This window comes from Lissotriton vulgaris, chromosome 12 (genome assembly GCF_964263255.1).
Source record: "Lissotriton vulgaris chromosome 12, aLisVul1.2, whole genome shotgun sequence".
Classification (NCBI taxonomy): Eukaryota; Metazoa; Chordata; class Amphibia; order Caudata; family Salamandridae; genus Lissotriton; species Lissotriton vulgaris.
Window position 1 is genome coordinate 354,697,526 of NC_141700.1, and position 26,670 is coordinate 354,724,195.

General features: G+C 45.0%; 1 protein-coding gene across 7 annotated transcripts in view; it reads right to left on the bottom strand.

Annotated features, from left to right (window-relative positions):
- PHKB (phosphorylase kinase regulatory subunit beta) overlaps positions 1–26,670 on the bottom strand; it is a 1,358,073-nt gene that overhangs the window by 555,469 nt on the left and 775,934 nt on the right. For all 7 annotated transcript variants that reach the window (XM_086945119.1, XM_086945122.1, XM_086945118.1 and 4 more), the window contains 2 exons: positions 23,856–23,913; positions 3,018–3,095 (listed from right to left, as the gene is read on the bottom strand). In XM_086945119.1, coding sequence (XP_086801245.1) covers positions 3,018–3,095; positions 23,856–23,913 — 136 coding nt within the window. The remainder of the gene's footprint in view (positions 1–3,017; positions 3,096–23,855; positions 23,914–26,670) is intronic.

A 26,670-nucleotide genomic window follows, 5' to 3' on the forward strand; every position in this document is an offset into this window, starting at 1 on the left:
ATAGACAGATCACTTGAACCCCATTCTTTTGGATATCTCAACAGAACTGATGTCTCTAACATTAGTGATCAAGAAGAGGGGGATACACAACTACTGAATAGGACAGGCTAAACTCATATTTCAAATAGTTTTACCACGGTTTGGTCTCCGCCTACTGGAGAGTCCCTGTCCAAGAGGGTGGAGCATCTATAAAAGCACCAAAATGAGAAAAAATGCAGTTCAAAATGTATTACAGAAGCGGGCGCAGAGTCAGAAGAGCCCTCAGGAGGCGCCATTTAAAAGGTGGCCCACTGTCAGTGCGCCTCTTAACAGCAGTCCTCTGCAGGGTGTACAAGGGGTCCCATGGACCCCCCAGACATCCCATTACAGGCAGGTGCGGTCACTGCCTACAACCGCCTGCAAGGTGATATATATTACCCTGTAAAAATGCAGGCGGTTGCCGTCTGCACTGTGAAAACAAGGGGGAAGCTGCTCCATGTGGTCAAATGAATCCGCTGCCCCCAGGGCAGCGCGTGTTCAAGGCTGCCTTGGGAGCAGCACATACATCATAATAGGGTACATTGTGATTGTTTGCGCGTGGCACACCTTTTAACCCTTTCGCTGCGGCGGCTATTCCGCCGCAGCGCTAACAGGGCGGGGCGGCCACGCGGCGGCCGCATGCTGGTGACAGAACCGCTCCGTCACCAGCCGCGGTTGAGCTGTGCTCGTGACGGAGCGGTTCCGTCATGGCCCGCCCCGCTCAATAGAACGCGCCGCGCAGGCACGAAATCAGCACCGCGCAGGCGCGGCGGCTGGGCTATGACGGAACCACTCCGTCATCAGCACAGCCCAACCACAGCTGATGACGGAGCGGTTCTGTCATCAGCATGGAACGGGTTAAAAGGTGCGCCAGGCGCAAACAATCACAAAGCATAATACGGCCCCTGATGTATACTGATCACTCTGCTATTTATTTGAAGTGACAGGATAGTAATTTAAGCATAATTAAGAGGAGCTGATCATTTCCCAAACATCTTCAAAATACACAAGAATTCACTAACCACTTGAAGAAAGAAGTATCAGAAAATACACACTTAAATATGGACAGCACCTCGGTGGTGATGGTCTGGAGGAGCTTAAAAGCTTGTATTAGGAGTCACAAAAAGCATTTTCATTTCGAATATCTAAAGGTTCACCATGCGAAGAACTCAGCTCCTTACTTAACATACATATTTTATAGGTTCACAAGAAGCTTCCTGATGCCGTCCTAACTTATAATGATATTACCACCATGTGCGGGTGAATGAAAGCACTTCAAACTATAAAGGATAACAGGAATGTGTTTGAGAATAAATCCAAGAACTAATACAGGGGAGACATCTGGGAAAGTGCCTGTTTACATTAGATGACAATCGGCATATGCGAAATATACACAAAAATAAAAATGTTAAAATTATTCAAAGTTATTCAGGTATCGTATCTGTAACTAAGGCATACTATGCGGATCAGTGCCAGTTTAACACTAATTCTCCTGGGAGGAGGGGGTAGGGGGTTGAGGGACAGCATGGGAGTGCTAAGGGTGGCTGCGGGGAAGTTTTGGGGGATGGTTCAGGACTACCAGTTTGATCACGTGCAATGTTACTACATATGTACTTTGCACTGTAGTGTCCCCTCTATTTAATGGGCATATATGCAGCATGCATTGTAATCGCTGCCTGTAAGCATAGGTCTTCCCAAAGATATGAGAAGTGTTTCAAATACACTGCATGTTTTTCCTAGAGTTTTAATTCATTGTTGTGGACACTTGCCTTATGTCTTTTATCAAGCTGCATATAAAACGTTGATAACAATACCATGTGAAATCCGACTGAATGCAAAGCACCAAGTGGTGCTCCGGTCCTTTTTTATTAAAAAAAATATGCATATGTATGAACCACATCAATCCGAATACACAATCTTGTGAGGAACAGCCCGAAAGTTATTCTGCCCAGGCCACCACATCTGGCATCTGTCAAAATAGTCTGTAGATCACTGCACACCTGCAACTTGTACAGCACCCTGTCATGCTCACCATATTTGCATTGCACAATAAAGTTTTTTTTTTTAAAACAAAAAAACATTTTATACATCTTCGTTCCTGGCTCAAGGAACACTTTTGCATTTTTATTTTTACTACATGTGTTAACTAAACACAAATACAAAAAGCATCATTAAGAATGTCCTTTAATTCCAATGGGACAGGTCACTCCTGATATAGGCCCTGTTGGCATTTGCAGGACTGCAGGTTACTGAAGACCCGTTGTTTTTCTTCCAGAGGTGAAATCAGCCGGAGGAAAAGAATGAGGAAATCAGGAATTACCGGAGGAATACGATGTAGGATTACTTATTACCTCAGCAGTCCCAAATTTCTCTTGGGAATCACAGGGTCACATTTATAATCCCCTATGAACTCCACCCCCTGGAGTTTCCAGCACTCCCCGCTTGTCAGTAACTCCAGGGGAGGGGCACTGAAAATGGGGTCAAAAGTGTTTAAATGGAATTCAGCAACCAATGAAGGCTTTGAAAACATATTCCTAAAAAATAACAAACATTAAAATAACAAAAGCCTGTCTTCAAGTATGGACTATCCCTTCATAATTTAGATATTTCAAGCTATACTGGAAAGTGTGAAGGCAGCTTTCCCCATGTTGGATGCAGTAATGTGGAATTTCTAAACAATCAGCAAGACATTTTCCCCAAAGATGCTCGATAGTTCTGGAAAAGCGCCACATGTTTTAGCGGGATAACATAGGCATTCCCCTTTTGACAAATATAATTTCTAGGTTTCATGCTTTAAACACTCTTCCATAGTGATCAATAGGCAAAGAATGATGGTAAATGTTTAGTAGTGTACAATAAGGTGATAGAACACAAGGTAGTGTGTGCATAGATAGGATTGCCCTGGATGGCAGTCACACACACCATTACATTTATAATAAGGAGATAATAAAGTATGTTGTAGGTTATGGAGCATTACAAAACAATACATATTTTGTTACCTTCAAATGCAGAGAAAAGTAAAGGATCCAAAAGGTCCTGGTATTCCTTGACCTGCTCTGGATGGCCTCTAAAGACACCTAAGAAAAGATGGGAAAAGACACCAAAAATTCAAATGGATATATACCAATAATGAACATAAGGCAATCGATGAGAGTGGACGTGTTACCTTCGTGACACCTACACCTTATTAAAATGATGGTTACATAGTCCTCAACTGAGAGACAATCGTCTTGGTCTTGCAGCTTGAGAAACTTCCAATCATAATATTTATTTGGCATGTTCATGTATGCTGATGACTGAAAATAAATTTTACACAAATTCATATGAATCTTAATCTCAGCTAGGTGTTAAATAAAGAACCAAGTTAATGGGATTCATTGGCAAAAACATTACCACTAACTTGCACTGTAATCTTGTAGAGTCTTTTTATAGGTGCTAACTTGACCTCGATGCAGGATCTTTAACAACCAAGATAAAGAAAAGCCAATTCCTAAAGAACTCATATCTAAAACTTCCTCTTGCTTTAACCCTTTCCGTGCTGCGAACGTCCAACGGTCGTCGCGTGCACTACCTCGCTGGTGCTGCGCACGACCGTTGGACGTCCGAATCCCGTTAGCGCGATCGAAAGTCCGCACTGGGGCGGAATGTTCGACGCGCTAAACGGGTTAAACAGGAGATAATTTCTACATTAGTGAAACCCATTTTGTTGCTTTAAAGTAATCTAAAACTATTTGAAGAGTAGGAGAGGCAAATAGGTACTTCATATGGCATCTAAACATACACAACTGTGTTAATTTACAGGGCATGCATGCATCAAAGATGCAAAATTGAAGACTTGAGTTCCTGTTGGTTACACGAGTATACATTTGGGCCAAACCATTCCTTGAAAAGTGGGTCACCAACAGGTTTGCTACCAATTTATTAGAAAGGCGGTGACAGTCAGTCAGCATGGAGAGGGTAAATACCAACTGGATACACTGCACCTTGGACTATTTTGCAAAAATCTGTCCTTCTCCATACCGCCATCAATTTATTATCTGACAGTGAGTGGGGATTACGTCCTGCCTTACTTTCTTATTAAATAGATGGTAGATTACTTTTAAGAGAATTGCTGCAACTATTCATTTGGGAGCTGGAAGAAAGATTATCGGAAATAGAAGATGGCTGGTTGCACTCACATAGGAAAGTGGGGCACTTTGGCTAAAGGGTATTGACTGATATCCACGGTTTATTCCCTATCCAAACTAAGAACAAGGAAAAGGAAAAGGTGACCCCTGAAGGAGATTTGTTGCTCTAAACAGTCTACAGTAGGTCTGAAGTGAGATCAAAGGCAATCATAATGGATTTGTCTTGGGGATCCCTGGATGGGCTCTACTAGTGCCAGAGGTAGTTTATAAACATTTGTCTGAAATGTGGCATGTGATGCAATATATAAGTAGGACGCTATGGGTCTCAAACAGAGATGGACAGGGCATATTTTGAAGACCACTCAAGGTAGCATCACAGCTCGTCATGTGTGGTGACTGACTTGTTGCAAGGCTGGGATGGAGTGCATTTCAGCCTGTTTTGTAAGTAGTACTTCTGTAGTAGATATAAATGTGTATTTAGCAACCTGTAACGGTCTTATTATTATGTGGATCTGTATCTTGCATTAACATGTCCCTCCCTAAACCACTGCTTCTATTTCTCTCCCCCCATATATTTAGGAGTAATGACTCCCAATTTTTCAACAAGTACCCGCTTGTCCCCTCCCCCCACATTTACTACTTCATCCTATACCCATAGTATGCAGAGTTCTTCGTATAAAATACAGACAGAAGCAAAGACGTCCGCACAGAGGTTACTGAATTGCATTTTAGAGTATGTAGGGTAGTAATAGTTTACATACTCCTAAATAGATTTTATGCATAGGCTCCTCAGTCTTTTTAAGAAAAAGTACACCACTGCATCATTCTTAATGAGTACTCATTGAGAAGGAAAATATGTAACTTTTCCTCCCTCAGGTGAGACATGCTCTCAATTCCCAGAGCTAACAGCGATCCCCTCCCGCCTTCTATAACTGATCTGTGGACTCCTTAGTTTCAATGGTAGTCATGGCGCAGTCTTGGATATGAGATGGAGTCTCCTTTTTTTGGAACACAGATGATGGACCTACAGAGAGAGCTTTGGACATCACAAGTGTCTCACTCTAAGAGCTTTGTAGACCTTTGCAAGTTACAAGCCTTTGTGGTTTGTAAGGTAAAATACGGTGCAGCTGGCACTCAGGTCTCCATAAGACTTTTCCAACAAAAATTAAGAAAGGATGCTGGCTGTTTACCAGATAAACCTGCGTTTTCCTGTAGCTCGAAGAATTTGTGCAAGCCAAAGAGATCCAAATTTGAGTATCCTGGAAGACTTCTAAAAGAAGTATTAAGTTACTATGAGCTTTTTCGGGCACAATCTTTTGCCCATACAAGGCAAAACATAATTGTTTTCCTAGTACTCTGTGGAAAGCAGATCAGCTTATCTACCCATTTCATCACAAATAGGTGTCTCTACCTGGCCAGGACATCCCTCACAAGATCCTCACAGAGAGTAAGATCTCCTGACTTACCTGAAAGACTTTTGTGACTAAACTGTCCATGACTGTGGCATTTATGTTAAATGTTTGGTAGGAAATAAGGTACTTCCTTTGCTGACAACAGCCACTGCTATGAAAAAATCTATTTGGCAAATTTCCTTGAAAATACTCATTTGTGGACGTTCTGTAATATTTAAGAAACAGTTTAGTATTTAAGGGCTATGAATAGATGTTCTTTCTTCCAAATCCAAAGACAAGTTCCTACACCAGGATCTTTATATGCAATAACATCCTGTGAGTGTGCTTTAGCTTACTCCCCAGAAACCATGCTCCGGTCTTGCAGTGGTGGCCGGGGACAGCATAGATCAGGGGATCACACAGCCTTCGTAAGACAAATCATAGTATCAGTTGCTGTCCAAAATATGAACCACTGCACTCCAGATCCTGCTTTGCCCACTAGAGCCCCACTTAATTGACATTCACCACGCCTCTCAAGAGTACCATACCCTTTCTAGTGTCAAGTTCTGGCTATCTGGTATGATTTGTTGCTTGCTGGTTATATTCAAACCACATAAATACCTCTAATTGTATGTATACATTCTGTTTTTCTTACTCGGTGGATCAACTGAAGGCCAGAAGGCTGTGTTCTATCACTCCTCAGTCTCTAACAAGGACTTCGAGGAGAGCATATGAGCCTATAGATTCTTTTGCTAGTCCTTACGTGTCCATCTAAGCAAGGAGAAAAACGTCAACATCCTCAAATAGAGTATCAACAGCAGATCCAATGATTCTCGCCTCAGAGGGAGTCTTGTGCTCCCTGAAAGAATGATTTGCTGATGAGGAATCCACAGAAAGTGCCACAAAAGAAGGAAAACAAAGCAAAGAATTCATCCACTAGCAGGGTGGCAGACAGAGTGAAAGACCAATTAATGTATAAAACTACAATAGTTTGCTACAACCAGATAGGAGCACCAATGAGTGTGTCATTTGCAGTAGGAAGGTCACTTTCCAGCTCAAACACGAGCACCCAGTGAGCCATCTTCTAAGGCCAGATGAATAGTTCATTTTCCAAGTCAATAGGCTGGTAAAAAAACGTTAAGTGGGCAATTATAGCTGCATTTTAAGTTACCTGCATTTAACAAAATGGAATCAAAACAACCCAAATGTATCCTTTCATCCTTCTAAGGTCGGTATAGTGGGCCTGACTAACTACTATTTTGTTGTTTTAAGTGGTACCTTGTTGTTCAACATTGTGCAGCATCCCCACTCTAGTAGCTCCATCTAGACACACAACTTACATTAGTTATCTAATGAAACAACACTAAACAAAAAACACAGCTGTAACTGTTTACTATCTGGCAGGCCACCAAGGGCACTGCCAGCAAGGACTTAGGTTACCCCTACAAGCATTAAATGTTGACCCACTAGTAGGAGAGCACGCTCTATCAATCTATGCTATATTTTGATGTTATGCTTTGCCAGACTATGTTATGGCCATGGTCTTCAAACTTTTTTATGCCGTGCCCTCTCCATTTCATTGGACGCTCTAAAATGACAAACATTTTTCTGGACAATAATGCGATACTGTGCCTTTCAGCTCTAGGATACGAAGGAGCAAGATCAAATTGGGGGTACTATACCACATAGGAGAAAAATAGATGACAATTAACTAAACTGAAGCTGAAGCTCCACTTTACACCAATAAAACATTCTATGGAAAAACCAACCCTGATCAAGTCCTAAAGAGACGAAACACATTGGCTGGGCTGATTGAAAAATTTGTTTATTTAGAACATAAATAAAAGTTGGACTCTGAACATATTAGCAAGACTCCCAGAAGATTCATGTTGTCATATTGTACGTATTGGATTGATTTGCTGACTTCTGACTGATGTTGTAGAAAATCTGCGCTTGGAATAGAGTTTATATACAAAAAACATTTTGATATAATTACACTGTTTTCAATATTCTTTGGGTTTCTGATCGACGACATCCGAGCCCTGATGGACAATGGAGAAACAGCGGCCCTCATCCTCCTAGACCTCTCCGCGGCATTCGACACGGTCTGCCACCGCACCCTAGTACGGCGTCTCAGCAACGTCGGAATCCAGGACAAGGCGCTGGAGTGGATCACCTCCTTCCTCGACGGGAGAACAAAGAGAGTCCGCCTACCACCGTACAAGTCAGAGGCCACCGAAGTCATCTGCGGTGTCCCCCAAGGATCATCTCTGAGCCCCACCCTCTTCAACGTCTACATGAGCCCCCTCGCGGCCATCGTACGCAAACACAACCTCAGCATAATCTCCTACGCCGACGACACCCAGCTGATCCTCTCCCTGACCAACGACCCCGCCGCCGCCAGAGCCAACCTGCACGAAGGGATGAAAGAGGTAGCCGAGTGGATGACGACCAGCCGCCTGAAACTGAACTCGGACAAGACGGAGGTCCTCATCCTGGGCTCCTCTCCCTCCGCCTGGGACGACTCCTGGTGGCCTCCCGCCCTGGGCACCGCACCCAAACCGACAGACCATGCACGCAACCTGGGCTTCATCCTGGACTCCTCCCTCTCCATGACCAGGCAAGTCAACAACGTCTCCTCGGCATGCTTCAACATCCTACGCATGCTACGGAAGATCTTCTGGTGGATCCCCACCGAGACCAGGAAGACCGTCACCCAGGCCCTCGTCACCAGCCGACTGGACTACGGCAACGCCCTCTACGCCGGGACCACCGCCAAGCTCCAGAAGAGACTCCAGCGGATCCAGAACGCCTCAGCCAGACTCATCCTCGACATCCCACGAACCAGCCACATCTCCGGACATCTGCGAGACCTTCACTGGCTCCCCGTCAACAAAAGAATCACCTTCCGCCTCCTCACCCACGCACACAAAGCCCTACACGACCAAGGCCCGAGCTACCTCAACAGCCGAGTCAACTTCTACGCTCCCAAACGCCACCTCCGATCAGCCAACCACGCCCTCGCCGCCGTCCCCCGCATCCGAAGAGCGACTACAGGAGGAAGGTCCTTCTCCCACCTGGCCGCCAAGACCTGGAACTCCCTCCCGACCGACCTGCGCCTGACCCAAGACCACCTCTCCTTCAGGAAGAAGCTGAAGACCTGGCTGTTCGAGCAGTAGCGGCTCCCCCCCCCCCAGCGCCTTGAGACCCCACGGGTATGTAGCGCGCTTTATAAGTGTCACTGATTGATTGATTGATTGATTGATTGCAGCTTCGAGGCAGTGGGGCCACGGAAGGTTGAAAGTGGGGGTGCTAAAGATTCTCTCATTACGACACACTAGGGCAATGGCAAGTCCTACACTGCTGAGGTAAACATTTTTGCATAACAAATCATCATTCCGAACATGTTTTTATTTTTAAAACAATGCAGTTAAGTGTAGGTATTCCTTTTGAAAATGCAATCAAATACGTGATTGCCACATACTGTTGGCAGCCCAGTCTCTATAAAGCGTTGGGCACTGAGGATTGTTTAGATCTTACCCTTACCAACCTACAGGACATGGGTAACAAAAACCTTACTGATGGCCCATTACACGTTTCTCACTGCCTCTCTGTATTCTGTGAAAACAAAGCAGTTGTTTCCACATTGTCCAGAGCCAATGTCCTCTTGTCCAGTGCCTGGCGCACTCTTGAGAGCAATGCAGGCCTCCCAGTTTGTAAACCTTTGTATTATAGTGTGTTGTATTATGTGCTGCCAAGATGTGCTTTGCTAGCAGCTAGCACGTGTTAATTTAAAAAAGGCTATGCTATGCTTTGCTATATTAGGCGGTGTTGTGTCACGCTGTTATGTTAGGGTGCGTAATGTTGTCTCTTTCTATGGTATTTTGTTTTGTGAAATTGAGTGGTGTGTTATGGGTTGTGCAAAGCTATTCTGTGTTATGTGCGTTGCTTTATTTTGTGTCATGCTGCACTATGCTGTGTTATGTTAGAGTGTGTTATGATGTTTATGTTAAGGTGCTTGCTGTTTTGCTCTACTAAGATGAGGTTTGAGAAGCTGGGTCACGTTGTGTTATGTTAGGGTGTAGTATGCTGTCTCTTGTTCTCCTGAGCTGTATTATGTTACGGAGTGGAGGGCTATGTGTTATGAGAACATTTTCTGTGTTATATGTGCTATTTTGTTTTGTGTCATGATTTGTTAGACTGTATTATGCTAGAGTGTGACATACTGTGCTATATTTAGGTGCCTAATGTGCTGTGATATGTTAGGATTCATTAGGCTGTGCCTTACGGTGCTTTGCTGTGTCATGTAATGGTGTGTTGTGTTTTCTCATGCTGTGCTATGTTAATGTGTGGTGTACTGCGTTATGCTCTATAATGCTGTGAATGTAAGGGTGTCTTATGGTGTGTCATGCTGTGTTAATTTTGTTATGTTATGTGGAATTGTATATTGCGGCTTATAACCCAGTTAGGTATCTAGGCGCTATTTTATGTTGTCTAGTGTTACATTGTATCATTCATTGTTAGACTGTGGTATGATAAGTTGTGGCATGCAGTGTTATGTTAAGACGCGGTGCGAAATGTATTATGGTGTAGTGTGTTATGCTGTGTCAGTAAGTGCTACACTGCATTATCATATGTTGTAGCATGCTAAGCTATGTTAGGGTTTTTAGGTCTCGCGACCTATCGATGTGCGCAAGCGCATCGAGCGGAGCGAGAATTCAAGTGGCAAAAATCTTCTTCAAACCACGGGCTTTCAGCCCCGCGGTTTTCATGCAGTTCACGTGAACCATGTGATTAAATATGCACGCGCATCGGCAGCATTTCTCCTGCAGGTTCGCAAAAGGCTCTCCTCCCTCCCCACATCAAAGTCATCAATCACCCTCCCACAGAATTCCCCAGCGCTGCCCCGCCCCCTGCTTCACGCCCAGGCCATCTGTTCCCTGCCAGACCTCGTTTACCTTGTTCCCTGCTTGCCTCTCCCCCGCCCCCCCCCCTCCCCCACCACAGCAATGCCGAGGGCTGGTTTCACTTTCAGCACGGAAGACTTGCCTGCTTTGCCAACGCTTGTTTTTATTAATTTTTTTTATTCAATGCTTGTTGTTTTCGTCTTCTTTTGCATGCCCCATGTGTGTACATGTACTGGCGGTCTGCTTGAGTATGGTTGCAGGTGGAAGATATTTTATCGGTTTACAGAAGGACGCATTCATCTCGTGTAAGCACACATTTGAGTCACAGGATATTGAGCCAGCTCGCACGAGGGCGGTCCACTTGGGCCACCTTGTTTATTTATTTACTTAGTTGCACAAGCGTGGTCCGCTTTGACAGTGCTTGTTTATTTATTTAATGACTTAGTTGCACAAGCGCAGTCCGCTTCGCTCTCGTGTCTCTTTCCTGCTCTCTCTCTCTCGTGGTTCTGTTTAATATCCGTCTCCTTAAGTCTTGCTCCCTCCTCTCTTTCTCGCTTCTTTCAGTCTCTCTTCCAGTCTTGCCGTTTTGTCTCTCTCTCGCTTGCTGTTCTCTCTCTCTTGCTGTTCTCTCTCTTGCTCTCCTCTCTTTCATTCTCACTCTTCTCACTTTTATTCTCGCTCTTTTTTATTCTTGCTCTTCTCTTTCATTCTCGCTCTTTTTTATTCTTGCTCTTCTCTTTCATTCTCGCTCTTCTCTTTCATTCTCGCTCTTCTCTTTCATTCTCGCTCTTCTCTTTCATTCTCTCTTTTCTTCTCTTTCATTCTCGCTTTTCTTCTCTTTCATTCTCGCTTTTCTTCTCTTTCATTCTCGCTTTTCTCGCTTTCATTCTCGCTCTTCTCTTTCATTTTAGCTCTTCCCTCTCTCTCTCTCCTGCTCTTTTCTCTCCCTCTCTCTCTCTTTCAGCCTCCCTCTACCGGCACTCACTTGATCTCTTAAACACACAGAGCTCAGTCTTCAGCCCATGCCTTTAACAGGCGAGTGAGGCGGGGGAGAGATGCCCCAGCGGGCTGTTACCACCAGTGCCTCCACTGAGCGGCACTGCCTCTTTAGTAGCGTATATCGTCCACGGCCGATGTGATGACTGGTTCATGCTGGCTTTTATTTTACAAAAGCTGAAATTAAGCACAATGAGTGAAACATTGAATTGCATTTGTTTTCAAGTTTAGCCCCTTTTACACTGAGGCAGATTGTCAGAGGCTGCTCATTCAGTCACAATTCCTCCTGTGTTCCAGAGCGAGCCCAGCACGCAGGCCGCTGTTCTGCTTATAACCGAAGGGTGTACGTCTGGCACAGGGGCAACTAAAACAGTTGCCAATCGCTTGGCCTATCAATTTCATTCAGGATCATCTTGGGTTGACGTCCCTTAATTGTTACATTTTCCAGAGTTAAGTAGATGAGCAGGGTGCCTTCTGATAAATTGAAAGTGTAAGTTTTGTACAGGTTTGTGCACCAAAGTATTACTAGCTCACTTAATGGCTTTGTTGTAATGCTGTAATAATGTGGAAGTGCAGTGAGTTACACAAAATGAGGGGCCTCACTGCAAAATGTGGTCATTCGTAAACACTGTGGGTTGTATGTTTTCTAAAGCCCTATGCCCCACTTGATTTCGACCCTCTCACCCTCTTGGTTGATCTTGTTTGGTATTTTGTAGCCACAGAGACGAAGTTATTTTAAAACCTACATAAGAACTAAGCCCTACCATCATCGGCTCTTCAGTGTTAAGATTGTTGAACCGGTTTAAGGGAGATCGTTGACTGCCACTTTATAAGTAACTGCCTTTATGTTGAGCCTCTGAATTTATAGTAATCTAAATTGTAGTGACTCCAGAGCCAAGCGTAGGTTGCAACAAGCAGCACTCTCGATTGTACATCTATAATGCATGGCTGTATGCAACAGTTCAACTTTTAAAGATAGGATGTTTCTGCATCCCGTGTTTAGGTAATCTTACAATGGCTAAAAGGGCAGTAAAATAAAAACACCTGTGGCTGCAGGATTTCACTTATCAATGCCCATTAAACAAGCATCCAGCCTTGACTATTTTTTTCCCCGATATGTCTATCACTGTCTACGCCCTTTCGCAGTCTGTTGTTAATTTTGTGGTCTGGAAGTAGTGGGGTTTTATGCTAAGCTGCCCTTTGGATGTGTTCCTCTATTGCAGCATCTTTCTTTTGCCATGTTTCTTATTTATGCAGTGTCCTCAACAGCAAATGTGGCTAAACGCATTGGAGTGTTTTGCATAAGCACCTATTACATTACACAAGGTCAGATCCTGCGTATCTTTTGTATGTATTTATTTAGTTACTTATGCTGGAAAGTGCATTGCTAAACACGTATAAGGTCCCAAAGGCCACTGCAAATCAAAACACATAGGTAACACATACAATTCTGACAACATAAAATAACAACATATCACATACATACACTCAGTAATACATAGCTATAATACAATACCATTAGCAAAGCAAATGGCTTTAACTTAAAGGCAAGACCTGTTCGCAGTAGGAAAGTTGGAGCTATTGGTTTTGTAAATGACAAAGCCCTTTATGTTTTTAAAATGAAAACAAAAATAAAAGGCATTGTTATTTGCAATTGTAATAGCTCCAACTTTCCTACTGCGAGACCTATTGGCAACGCCAGTGCTTGTTTATGTTGTATCAAGCTGGGCAATGTTACAGTATGTTGTGTTAAGCTGTGTCAACTGTGGCTACGATGTGTTATGGTGGGGTGCGTTAAGCAGTGAGAGATTGTGCTGTGTTATGTTAGGGTGTGATGCATGATGCTGTGATTTGCTGTGAGTGTGAAAATATGTTACACTGTGTAAAGCTGTTTATGCTAGGGTGTATTATTTTGTGTCAGGCTGCCTTAGGCTATGTTATGTCAGAGTGTACTATGTTGTGCAGCATAATGCTGTATATGTTATGACGTGCTGTGCTATATTTTGTTATGTTATTGTGTACTGCGTTGTCTCATGCTGTCCTATACTGCATTATTATAGGGTGTGTTATTTTGAATCATGCTGTGTATATTAGAGTGTGCAATGTTGTATGTTTATGAGAGTGTGCTATTTTTTGTTTTATTGTCATACTGAATTGTGTTATGCTGTGTCATGAAGTGATACGTGGAATGGTATTTCGTGCAGTGCTATGTTAGGGTGTGTTATTTTGTGCCAAGCCTTGCTACATGTATTTGGTATGATCTGGTGTTTATGGCTGTGTTAGGTAGGATGCATTGCACCATTGTGCAGCCAAGTAAACACATCAACGAGAAAAGTCACTACAAACAAAACTTCATATCACATCTGCAGACTAACAAAAGGTCTGCCTGATACCCCATCACCACATAAACCTAATAAGAACACACAATGGGAACACAATCATTGGCGTGATGGACAGCCTCTCCAAGGAACATCAAATCATGCAGTAGCAACGATGACAGCCAATTGCTGAAGGAGGTTGATCAGAAGCACACTCTTGCTATATACTTCTTATTGTACTTTTTAGAAGAATTGATGAAATAAGGTCTACAAGCAACTGACGCCTTCTGTAGCCAGGGAAGTCCAAGAGTGATCACAAAGGGGTAACGTGCGTATATAAAGGTGAGCAGGCCAATGGCTTCTCACAGGGTAATGTAAGGACCTAGTTAATTGAATAGGAGGGGGAGGAAGCCATGGAAGGTGGACGTTTAGTCACTGGCAGCACAGGAGATATGTACAACACACGAGCAAGTGAGTGCAAACAGAAGAACTGAGGTGAGTTTGCATCCCGGTAACTCGTATGGTGGTGGCTGCGTGTGCATGGAAGATCCCATGTACACCTTTGTTACTACATAAATGGTTACAAAGTGCTTCTCGTGTCCATCACAAGATGAAGAAAGAAGTCCTGCAAGCTAAGAAGAAGTAAGAGACCAGCGACAGAGTACTTCTGTTTTGCTCTCTTGCTTAGTTGTCTCTATGTGAAGCTATAGTGTGTAGGGGTGTGTCTTGGTTTTTTTCAGTGTGTGTTCCAAGCTTTCAGCTTGTTTGCAGAGGGCTCCTTCCTTAAGCCTCAATAAATGAATTGTGACTTGCCTCCGAAGCGAGCCAAATGTGCGATATTACAGCTTACTATTGACGCTCTTGGGCCCGTTTCAAGAAAGTGAAATTGCCTCGTGGAAGGAAGTTTGGAACAGATTCTTGCAAACACAAATTTCACGCAAAACAAAGACACCACTTCTAGTTTGACATTTTGCACATCTGTCTTCTGTTCAATCGCTGGGTTTTGCACCATCTGCCTTTTTTTGAAAAACCACGGGGCTGGCACCTATTTTCGGTAGAAATGTTATTTTATCGCTGCTTTGGCCAAATGTCTTTATCTGAAGACCGTAATCACAAACGAACACGATAGAACCCAGGAGGGACTACTGAGGCCGTTCCAGCCTTCCCTGCTAAGCTTCTCGACTGCTCAGGGGACAGGATCCGAGGGCTCAAACAAGGACGCCAGCAGCCAGCATCCGACTGAAAGCTTCTTCCTGTACAGCAGCGATGGTCCCTTTGCACCAAATGGCATAAAAGACAAAATCAGCGTACAAATAATACATGAATCAAAAAAGCAACACCAGGGAAAGTGACTTGCTTTCCAAAATTAAACAGGAGCCTCTGGTACCTGCTGGAATTCTTCTGCAGAAACTGTATAAGGGACTCCATTCAAAGGGCTTACCCCTTGAAACAGTTATTCAAGATTTTATCCTTAATAGGTTTTCTCTGCGCTTGGGACTGCGGTCCTTGAAGTTAATCAATTCCCAGAATTACTTTTCATTTAGGTCTAGTTTCCAAATGGACCTGGTCAATTCAGCTTGTTTGTGCTTGAGGTACACCACATATAGGTTGTATAGATAAGATAAGACTGTGGCTTTCTCTAATAGCATTTTTTTTGTCCCGTCAACTAGTGTCCGTGGGAGACCTGATTCTACCATCTAAAGTGTACACATACTGTAATAATCAGAAGTCCAGTAGACGAGCTATATATTGTATATAAGATTGTTTACTAGTTTTAGTTGCTGATAAGTAAAAGTTCCAATAGTAAGCTTCAATGATCTTGTAATGCATTTTCGGCTTTGCCAATAGGATATTGCTCTGTAGCAAAGGAAAGACCTATCGGCTTTGCCATAGCATGCTACCCATGTCTCCTCTGATTTTAGGCTGGTGCATGCTGTGAGACAAACCCCTCCACGGAGCCAGTTTGAAGGTTTCATGTGGTAATGGCTGCCCTCCGATTCTTTCCATAATCACCCTAGTGCTCTATACTAGTATTACATAGGAGCTGTGTGGCCCGAGTGGGGATTTTCATACCCACGAGGCACGAGTCTTCTCGGAGAAGGTTTGGACTGTAACAGATTTAAAGCTATGGTATTAAAGATAAAGTATTACAGTACTCTTTTTTATTTCAGAGGTACTCTACAAAGCCAGACATTGCACTAATACAAAACCTGGTATTACCTAAGATGTTGAAACTCAAAGCGAACAAACAGCCAATATTGTGGTAAGCAGATACACCAAGCACCAGATTAATATAATATGTAATAACCCCTCTAGAGGAGAGAAAAGAAATGCTACTTCCCTTCAGAAACAATATTTCTGGTAGATGTATAGTCTTCCTACGAATTCCTCACCTTAAGAATTATTTCACGCTTCAGACTGGTCCAGGAAACTTTTCCTAGCAATAACTCTCCATGGCCACCAGGTGGCACCATGTGGCTTCAGCCACATATCCTCCTAAGGATAAGATGACCCTGGAGCATATTGGGTGCCAACTAGTTCTCTTGTAGAGCGTGTGGATTGGGGTTGTATGGATTATCGCCTCCTTGAGGGCGGGCGCCAAGTGGGTTGACAAGATACTGTGGTGTGCTTCCTCTATTTATTTATTTATTTATTTTTACCATTTATTAAGCGCACTGTTACCGGGCAGGTGTCCTGGCGCTGAAATGATGTGCTTTCTCCATGCGATGTTAGTCCCTATAGATTGAAAAGCCATGTTTTAATGTTCTTCCTAAATGTCATTAGGTCAGTGCTTTGTTTTAGGGGGAGGGGCATTTTATTCCAGATACCAGCTGCTCCGGAGATAAAACTGCGACCTCCCCATCGAGCTTTCCTAATACGATCAGTCTTGACAAGCCATTTATTGGATGATCTTAAATGTCGACCTGGCTTGTACAGCTGGAAGTGTTGTTGAAGGAAAGACGGACCTAGTCCATTCACTGCCTTGAACACTATGCACAGTGCTTTGAACATCATACGTTTCCGTACTGGGAGCCAGTGCAATTTGCTCAGTTCCCCAGAGACGGAGGCAAACTTGGGTAGACCTGTAATTAAGCGGACAGCAGCATTTTGCAGCGTCTGTAGCTTGTTCAAGATCCCTTGCTGTGCTTGTAGATACAGACTATTGCAGTAATCGAGGCGTGACAGCACTAATGCTGTCACGACAGTTTTCCTGCTGCTACTGGAGAGGAAGGGGAGAATTTTCCTTATTGTTTTTATTATCCAGTGGACCGAGGATGAGAGGGCATTGACTTGTGCCTTAAAAGTAAGTTGATTGTCAATGAGTATCCCTAGATTTTTTACTGTCGTGGCAGGTATGGGAGGATCTCCCATTTCTTGAGGCCACCAGTTGGGGGTCCATAAGTTGGTCTCATTGCCAAAGAGAAGAACCTCTGTCTTCGAGGAGTTCAATTTAAGGCAATTCCTGGCCATCCATGAGCTTACTGCGGTCATACAGTCCTGAAATCTTGCTGCTGTTCCCTCCTCTCGACCCGGGAGCAGAGATACCACAATTTGTGTATCATCTGCATAAGATGTAAGTTCAAAGCCAAATGACCGAATCACCGGGGCGAGGGAGGAGATGTATATATTAAAGAGGGTGGGGCTCAGGGAGGAGCCCTGAGGAACCCCTCCTGGGAGTGTGAAAGGAGTGGATTCAAAATCTCCCAGGGCAACCACCTGAACTCTGTCCGAGAGGAAAGATTTCAGCAAGCTCAGCGCAACTCCCCGTACTCCGCAGCCCTCAAGGCGGTCCACCAAAATACTATGGTGGACCGTATCGAAGGCCGCGGACAGGTCGAGAAGCACCAGGACCGCCCTGTGCCTTTCGCTGCCCACATGGGTAGAAAGAAGGTCACCAAGCGGTGATCACACCAGAGTTGAACATGCCGAATTCATTGGATATCAACAACTCTACCCTGGAACTCATATCTACTAGGCTCCCACCCACAGCTCTAGAGACAGAACCTGATAAACTTGATTGCATTCTTTTGGCCATAGGACTAACAAGGGCTGTACTGGAAACAAAAATAGACACCCTGGCCCACAACATGAATATCCTGCTTGAAGACCAATGGAAATTGCGCAATAGGATGCATAGGAGGCCAATAAGGAACATTTACCACAAATCACAGGCGCTACAAAAGTCTTGGTGAATCTCACAGAGTGGATTGAGTTCCTCAAGGGGGGAGCCGAAAATGAGGCAGGGTGAGCCAATCTAAACAACTTGAGAATAGTGGGCCTCTGAAGACTCGGAAGGCTCCAACATAATGCTTTACATTGAAAGGTGGCTCAAATGCAAGGAGTCCCTACGGGACCTATCCCTTATATTTACAGTTGAAAGGGCGCACCATGTGGCAACTAAGCAAACCTCACCTGACCCCTCCCCCTGGTCGATTGTAGATAGGCTTCTCAATAATCACACACTTATCCTCAAAAAAGCCCACACTGGAACCTCACTTCAAAAATCAGTATCTTCTCCTATTACATATTGGTAGTGCAACATTGAAGGACCTCCATTATGGAAGTCAAGAGGTACATTAGGGAGCTGGGCTTCAGGTATGCGGTCTTCTTCCCGACTAAATTGAAAATCAGCCTTGTGGGCACCCACTTCATTACTAGCCCAAAAGATGCTTTAAACTGGGCGGAGGAGTATAAAGGCAAAGTTGGAGGAGGGGCTGCATCCAGGCCTCGTGGCATGGAGCTGGCAGGCCAAACGAGAGACGGCAACCCAAGGATCCCAACGAGGAATTACCAGGACAGTTCCATCCACTGACCAGGTTAGAGAAAACTGTTTGGCAGCACTGGAGACAGCAGTCACGCTTTCAAGCCCAGCTCCACCGTCCTTTCAACATTTTAGATGGGAGGCCCGGTGACTACAGTTCCAGTGATGACTTGGTGGGACACCCATTGGTAATGGCACAAATGGCACATGAACATATTTAATGGGATGCTCTGTCTCTAACCCCTGCTGCTGCCTTGGACAAAGGATGCTGGCCCTACACCCCCGCCACCAGTTGATGCTGCATTGCACTATAACGCCGAACCTTTGGTGGCCATCTACCTTGACATGCACTTAGACTTGCATCCAATTATACCAGAGAAGTGCGCTGAATTCGACTGGAGAGCCTAGTTTTCCACTACAAACTCTCTTTCTAATACTCGATAAGTTCTCTGAGCAGCTTCCAGAAAACAAATGTACTCATAGTTCAGGCGCTGGCTGAGCACCCTTGCCAAAGCAACTGGCAGACCAATGTTTATCTGCCGCAAAGTTTATAAATTGCTTTAATTTTGGGGCATTCCTAGAGTTGGGGTTTCCAGGGGGTTTGGGGGTTAAAACTCAGGAGTATTTTCTCCAAGCCAGACCATCTGATTTATTTGATTACAGAGCACACAATATCATGACATACTTATTCGAGGGCAGCAACTCTCTTCCACCTTGATTGCCACAAGGTGCAGCCAAGGTGGCGGAGCTTGCACATGGCAGTCCTTTATGAGACACATTTAACTGAATTGGAAAGCAACAGGCTGCAACAGAAATGGAGAGGGGGTGCATATACAGCACTGCATTCTCAGGATTCTCCCGAGGCAATGCAGTATGGTTAAAACCTGGGGTACCCTTCATTGCAGACGACACACAAAATTTGAAATTTGTGTTTGCAAGAATCGGTTCCAAACTTCCTTCAACGAGGCAATTTCACTTTCTTGAAACGGACCCAAGAGCGTCAATAGTAAGCTGTAATATCGCACATTTGGCTCGCTTCGGAGGCAAGTCACAATTCATTTATTGACGCTTAAGGAAGGAGCCCTCTGCAGACCCTCCCCCATGTTACTTAGCTCCTCCGTTAGCTGTCCCCTCATGCAAGCACAACATGGACAGACACTGAGATCCCACCCATAGCGTTCCCCATTGTTTCCCTCTGGTACTCTGCACCACCTCATGACAATCTTAGGTTACTCAAACGCTCCCCACAACGAAGATACACACGATAAGCTGTGATCTTCGTCGTTCTTTCTGTGCATGCTTTCATTGCTGTGCTGGTCCAGGTTGCCAGGGGTGCCATATTTATGCTTCTAATGTGCCCTAGCGGCTTTACTAAAGGCGGCTTTGCCTTTGAAACTTGCCTTTTGGTCCATCACCCTGCTTGACTTCCTGCAAGGGAGAGGTATCACCTTCCTCTGTAGTACAACTCTATTATTCCTGAGCCTTGGAGCTGTTCACACTACTCCTCAAGGTGGAGGCGGGTGCAGAAGGTTGTCTGCTTGGCAGAAACAGTGAAGCCCACTAGATACATTGGGCAGCAGAGTGGCAGCTTTCTAAAAGTTACCTTTCTCAAAAGTGACATTAAATTTTACTTTAGCATCAAGTTGGGTTTAATGCCACAATTAATTTGATACATTGGAGTACCCATTTATTAGTCCCATTCAGAGGTTAGCCATACTGAGAGGTCAGCCCGTAACTCTGTACTAGCCAATGGGGCAACTAATTTTTCGACAGAAAAAAAATACAATTTGATAGCTTTGCTACTAGGACATATTAAAGTGTATGTCCCACTTAATAATATAGCTCCATGCCTTAGGTCTCGAGAGGCCTTCCTTGGGAGAGACTCACATATATTGCTATGGGAAGTAAGGACTTTGCCATTGGTCTAAAGTCAAAGTCAAACTAGCAGTTTTAAACTGCTCTGCCAAGCTGCAGTGGAAGGGTGGGAGACATTCTGAACTTTGGCGCATGCAGGGTGATGCAATCAGTACCGCAGCATTGCGTAGACACTCTAACTTACATACCCTGGGTACCTGAGGTACCATGTACTAGGGTATTAACCCCTTAAGTGCTGATGACGGAACCGCTCCGTCATCAGCTACGGGTGAGCTGTGCTGACGACGGAGCGGTTCCGTCATGGCCCGCTCGGCGCGCCTGCGCGGCGCGAATTTCGCGCCTGCGCTGACGTTCTACTGAGCAGGGCGGGCCATGACGGAACCGCTCCGTCACATGCACAGGTCAACCGACGCTGGTGACGGAGCGGGTCCGTCACCAGCATGCGGCCGCCCCACCCCCTTAGCACTGCGTCGGAATAGCCGCCGCAGTGAAGGGGTTAAAAGTAAGTCAGCTTATGCTAATTAGGGGCAGCCAATTCAATATACATTTTGTAATGGGTTAGAACAGTAACACTGAGGTCTGGTTAGCAGGCGTTGGTGCACTCTCAGAGCAGAAAACCCAGCAACATCAATTTAAAACTGTGGGGGTGATCATGCAAAAAGAGGCATTCCCCAGATTCAAAATGCAAAACACAAATAAATATCTTTTTCTGCTGATGAATACATCTTGCTACAGATTACTCACCTTATGAATGAGTGCCAAAACTATACCACTCTAGAAAGTCGGATTGAGTAGCGCTGTTAAACCAAGGAAACAGCTATATGCCTCAGATGTAAGTCAATAGTGCTTAGCAAAAGAATGCAAGGATGATAATTGTAGCACCCCAAAAGTTTGTCAGCAACTGGGACGACTTTCAAGAGAGCCATTGAGGCAGCCATGGACCTAGTGAACTCACAGTAGACGGCTATGGCAGGGAGGATGGCACAGCAGGGAATGGCATCTCTGAAGCTGACCAAGATTGAGCCAGGGCAGACTTGCACGTTGTTTCTCTCTGGCGCCTCAAACCAATCTCCCGGTTCCAGTTCAGGGATAGAACGGACCAATGAAGAGAGGTGACAGGAGGTACTTCTGGGTCAAATTATATAAGAAGTGAAGGGGTGGGGATCTGTTCCTGGCAATGTTACTTATTGATGGGTTACCAGGCTCTCGCAGATAGTTCGCACCAGAGCTTTCCCTTGAGTGCCCTGTTTTCTCATGTTTCTCATCGGGTTTCCTTTTGTATTTTCCCTAGAGACCATCAACTCCCTTTAAGAGTGGTGTCTTTTGGAACATCTCCCGCTGGCTTTTCTCCGGATTCAATAGCTCACTATCTTCTTCAGGTGTAATTACAGATCTCTACCCAGCTGGCAAGTCAATTAACAACCAGAAGAGTTGCAAGTCATCTCATATATTTAAGTTTTATAAATATGTTTAACTGTGAAATACTAACATATATGCATATATATCCAGTCTTGAACTTGAAAGTTCTGGGAACATAATGGTGGACCTAACTAAGTAGGGGTGCATTTCAGTCTCTTGTTAGTCCTTCAAAGCAAGAAGGAAAAAGTGACAAGGAGGCATTAGGACTATTGATCGGGTCCAATCCCTAGCTCTGGTTCCTTAGTTTGTAGAATCTGCCAGAAATGGACACAAATTACCTCTATAGGATCTTTCTTAGCCATGGTGTAGATGATCTTGATATATAGAATGACTTAACTCGAAATAGTTCTTGGTCACAGGCTCTTGCTCTTCTTTTTAGCTATGGTGCACTCAACAGAGCTGATCACTTATTCTCAACTGTTGCAATGCGGTTAAAGTAAAATGATACTACACATCCGGAGGTCAGCATATGCAGTGATACTCCTCTTTGATTGGATTAGGAGAAGTGAAGAATGATGGCAATCTAAACAGAGATGTTGGTCAGAAAAACACATGAAGGCCGACAGGTCATCCAAACAGCACTTAACTGTAGTCACTTTCAGATCCTGATTTGCAAGAGACAAGGGCTAACACAAATCCTAGGTGGTGTTGTCTGACAGAATCTAGATGGTGCTGTCTGGGATGGACAGGAAAATGTCTTCATGACAGCATGAGCATATTTATATTTAGAAGCTGATCAGATGTGGACCAAAGGCCCTACACTGACACATGGCCCAGACTGGCAACCCAGATAGGTGAGGAGGGTCTCTGACCTTGGTAGACTGAGGAATGCTGAGAGGACAATCCAGCAAAAGGTTGGAGGGGCCCATCCTCAAGCGCTGATTCAGATGAAGAGTTGAACATCTGCACCTGTGATGGAGCCTCTAGACAGTCATCCAAGAATGAAAGTATATGGAGTCCTGACTATCTCTGCCATAGCCATCAGAGCTTTCATGGAGAATTTTTGGTAGGAGAGCCAGCAGGAAGATGGTGGAGTCTGGATTTTGCTGCTATTGTTGGAGATGGTGTCCACTAAATTCATTCCTTCCCTGAAATGAGTTGGGTGTCTGTCTTGACCAGCTGTGAAGGCTGCTTCTTCTGGGAATAGACTACTTTGGAGTAGCCTGAAAACTTCCTTTATTGTCGATTGAATTCCCTTGCTGGGGAACCTAGGCCTAGAAGCGAGCCTTAACATTTTCAAACGTTCCAGACCACAGACGGCATTCTCTCTGGATAGCTGCTTTCCATCAAAGGGTATGTCCATGAAAGAGGATAGGATATCTCTTGTGAAGCCAGTGGAAACATTCACGTGTGTCACTGCAGTGTGACAGCCGTGCCCATGGAAAAGTTGTTCAGATCCTAACTAGCACATGCAGATGTCGCGAAGTCCTACGAGGACATTATCTCATGGCATCTCTGGCAGGGTTTAAACCCTGCGAAACAAAAGGGGATGATGGACGGAGCGTCTGAGCAAATCAAACACTCACCCCCAGTCAACTGATCTGGGTTTAAACCCCGACACTCCCTTTGGGTCAATGCATTTAATAATCCTGCTTCCAAGCGCTGTGTCAACATAGTTCAATTATTTTAAGCAGTAGTGGAACTGGTCGTTAACGGTCCTCCACCAACAAATATGTTAATTATTCCTCATTGTGCTACGGCACTGCAGTCTTCCTCCAGGCATGGCCTTCGAGGAGCTAGGTTTGCGCATTCAAAAAGAAATAGACGAGCGTTTTTGATATCAGTAATAATCAGTCTGCCAGCCAGCACCATGGTATGCCAGAACTCATGCACTTCTGAAACATTATTTATAAGGTAGTTACAGAAACAATTCTTAATATCTTACTGCTGACACAGACGGACATAACTCACTCTGACTTTTATCGCTAAGTTATGGATCCTATTTTTCCAGGCAGTATAAAACACATTTTATTTCTGTCCTCTGTGATGACCCAGGCCGGTGTTGTTGGCTTACAAGATAAGAAGTGCTCCGTGGTACGTACCATCAATCATCATGAAGATGAAGAACAGCGGGAACTCGCACTCGATGCCGTCGAACAGCTGAAAGGAGAAAGCAAAGCATGTCACCGTGCACGGGATTTACCTGCAATTGTCACTTTCACAAACGAGAATATAGAATATTTACAAGTGAAATCGTGCACCTGTGAATCATTACATCAGTCTGCCCTTCAATTAATTGGTTTCCATCAAATTACAATTTTCACGTAATTCGTTTTTTTCAGCGCCCAGTTACATCGTTTTATTTTCCATCATGTGTGTCTTTTGCAGTTCAGACCCGACAGGCCTCATCCCATACCTGCCTGTGCAGAGAGCTGAGCGCCCATCGTGTCAAAGTAACATCTCGACACAGGATAAGGACCCAGGTGACAGACACCCTCTGACAGATCCCCTCTTCGACTCTGTTCACACACCTTGCCCACCCGCAGTCCTGGCATCACTCTTGCTGCCTCTGGACCTGCAGGCCTGTGGAAACGTGCATGGATTCCATGCAAACCAGGCACATGGTTCCGCTGCTAGCATCTTGTGGCAGGGTCAACTTTTAGACTACACACCAGGCAGGGGATGGGGTGGCACCTAAAGACACCAAGGGATCAAGTCTCAATAGTGGCCATGTACCTGCACACAGTGGCAGCCGGCATAGCCCGCGGGTGGCATTACAGGCACAGGAGGATCGTTGGGGAAGGGGGGATGGGGGGGTTTGGGGGGGCAGCATGGTGCAATTTTAAAGAAAATAAACTTACCTTGACACCAGCTAGGTCCTGCGTCTCTTCTACTGCTCGCCTCGGGAACATGAAGGAACAGGAAGCAGGCCCCACTGACCAATGAACAAGTACTTACCTTCAGTAACTATATATCTGTAAGAAACATAGGTTAGTTATAGATTCCTTACCTTAGAATTACACCCAGGCGTCAGACTGGATGCGGAAAGTTCTTCGACTGCAGTACCCCTGCGCGTCGGAAGGTGGCATCGGTCGATCCGCGTTCGTCATCGGCGTTGTGATCGCAGGGATGAGGTCGCGGTAGCTACATAGAAGCCGCCCTCGCACAATGACGTCAGTTCTGTACACGATTTTCCACACCAGAAGCACAGAGCCATGCAAAGCACTGACCACTGGTGCACAGAACTAGGGACCTGAAAGGAAGTCCTTAACCCTAGAAGTCAGTTCACAGAACAGGAAGGATGGGTGGGGTGGTAAGGAATCTATAACTAACCTATGTTTCTTACAGATATATAGTTACCAAAGGTAGCTTGTTCATCTGAAAGAAACAGTTAGTTATAGATTCCTTACCTTAGAATAGATACCCCAGCTAAACTAACCCCGGAGGTGGGTCTACCAACCAAGTGAGCAAGCAGTCTCACTGGAGGCTCCTTCTTTGCCAAAGAGTAGCAAGCTTTGATGCACAGAACGACCCACAGTGTAAATGTGGGCCCAACCTTTCTTAGCTCCCACGTATCCAACAAAGAGCTGATAGTCCACCCGGAATTGTTTGGTGTGGTATAAGTAGAAGGAAAGCGCATGTTTTGGATCCAGACGGTGGAGCCCCTCCTTCTCTTTTGAAGGATGCAGAGGCGGAAAGGTGGGCAAAGTCATGGTTTGGCCAATGTTGAAATGAGTAACCACCTTGGGGAGAAAGGAAGGTCTAGTTCTCAGGATGACCTTGTGCGGATGGACAGCCAGAAAGGCTCTCCACATCACTGGAGTCAAGCTATCCAGGCTGAAGAAGGCGGATAGCCAGAAACCGGTCCTTGGATGCTTGATTCCGGTCTAGGAAAGACATGGATTGGTAGTTCGGGCTGGACTATTCCCATGAGGCACATGGTCAAGGCTGATTTGCATATAGCCATTGTCTGACCTAGGGTGGTGTGGAGTGCAAAAAAACGATGGATTTAGGCCCAGATCTTTGTACTGGGGTGAATGTAAGACATTGTTCTGCATTCTGTCCATCAACTGTGTTTTTTGCAATTTTCACCCCGAGTGGGCTGGGTATGCTCAGACGTGAGTCCTAGGCTCTCCACATCACTGGAGTCAAGCTATCCAGGCTGAAGAGGGCTGGTAGCCAGAAACCGGTCCTTGGATGCTTGATTCCGGTCTAGGAAAAACATGGCTTGGTAGTTCGGGCTGGACTGTTCCCATGAGGCACAGGGTCAAGGCTGATTTGCATATAGCCATTGTCTGACCTAGGGTGGTGTGGAGTGCAAAAAACGATGGATTTAGGCCCGATCTTTGTACTGGGGTGAATGTAAGACATTGTTCTGCATTCTGTTTATCAACTGTGTTTTGTGCAATTTTCACCCCGAGTGGGCTGGGTATGCTCAGACGTGACTCCCAGGCTCTCCACATCACTGGAGTCAAGCTATCCAGGCTGAAGAAGGCTGATAGCCAGAAACCGGTCCTTGGATGCTTGATTCCGGTCTAGGAAAGACATGGCTTGGTAGTTTGGGCTGGACTGTTCCCATGAGGCACAGGGTCAAGGCTGATTTGCAAATAGCCATTGTCTGACCTAGGGTGGTGTGGAGTGCAAAAAAACGATGGATTTAGGCCCAGATCTTTGTACTGGGGTGAATGTAAGACATTGTTCTGCATTCTGTCCATCAACTGTATTTTTTGCAAGACAGAAAGGAAGGTTTGGCAGAAAGAGCTTGCAGCTCTCTCACCCTGCGTGGAGAGGTGATGGTCACCAGAAAGACAGTTTTCAAAGTGAGAAGTCTGAGAGGACAGTTATGTAGCGGCTCAAAGGGAGAGCACATGAGGTAGGAAAGAACCAAGTTCAAGTCCCACTGAGGCATTACGAAGG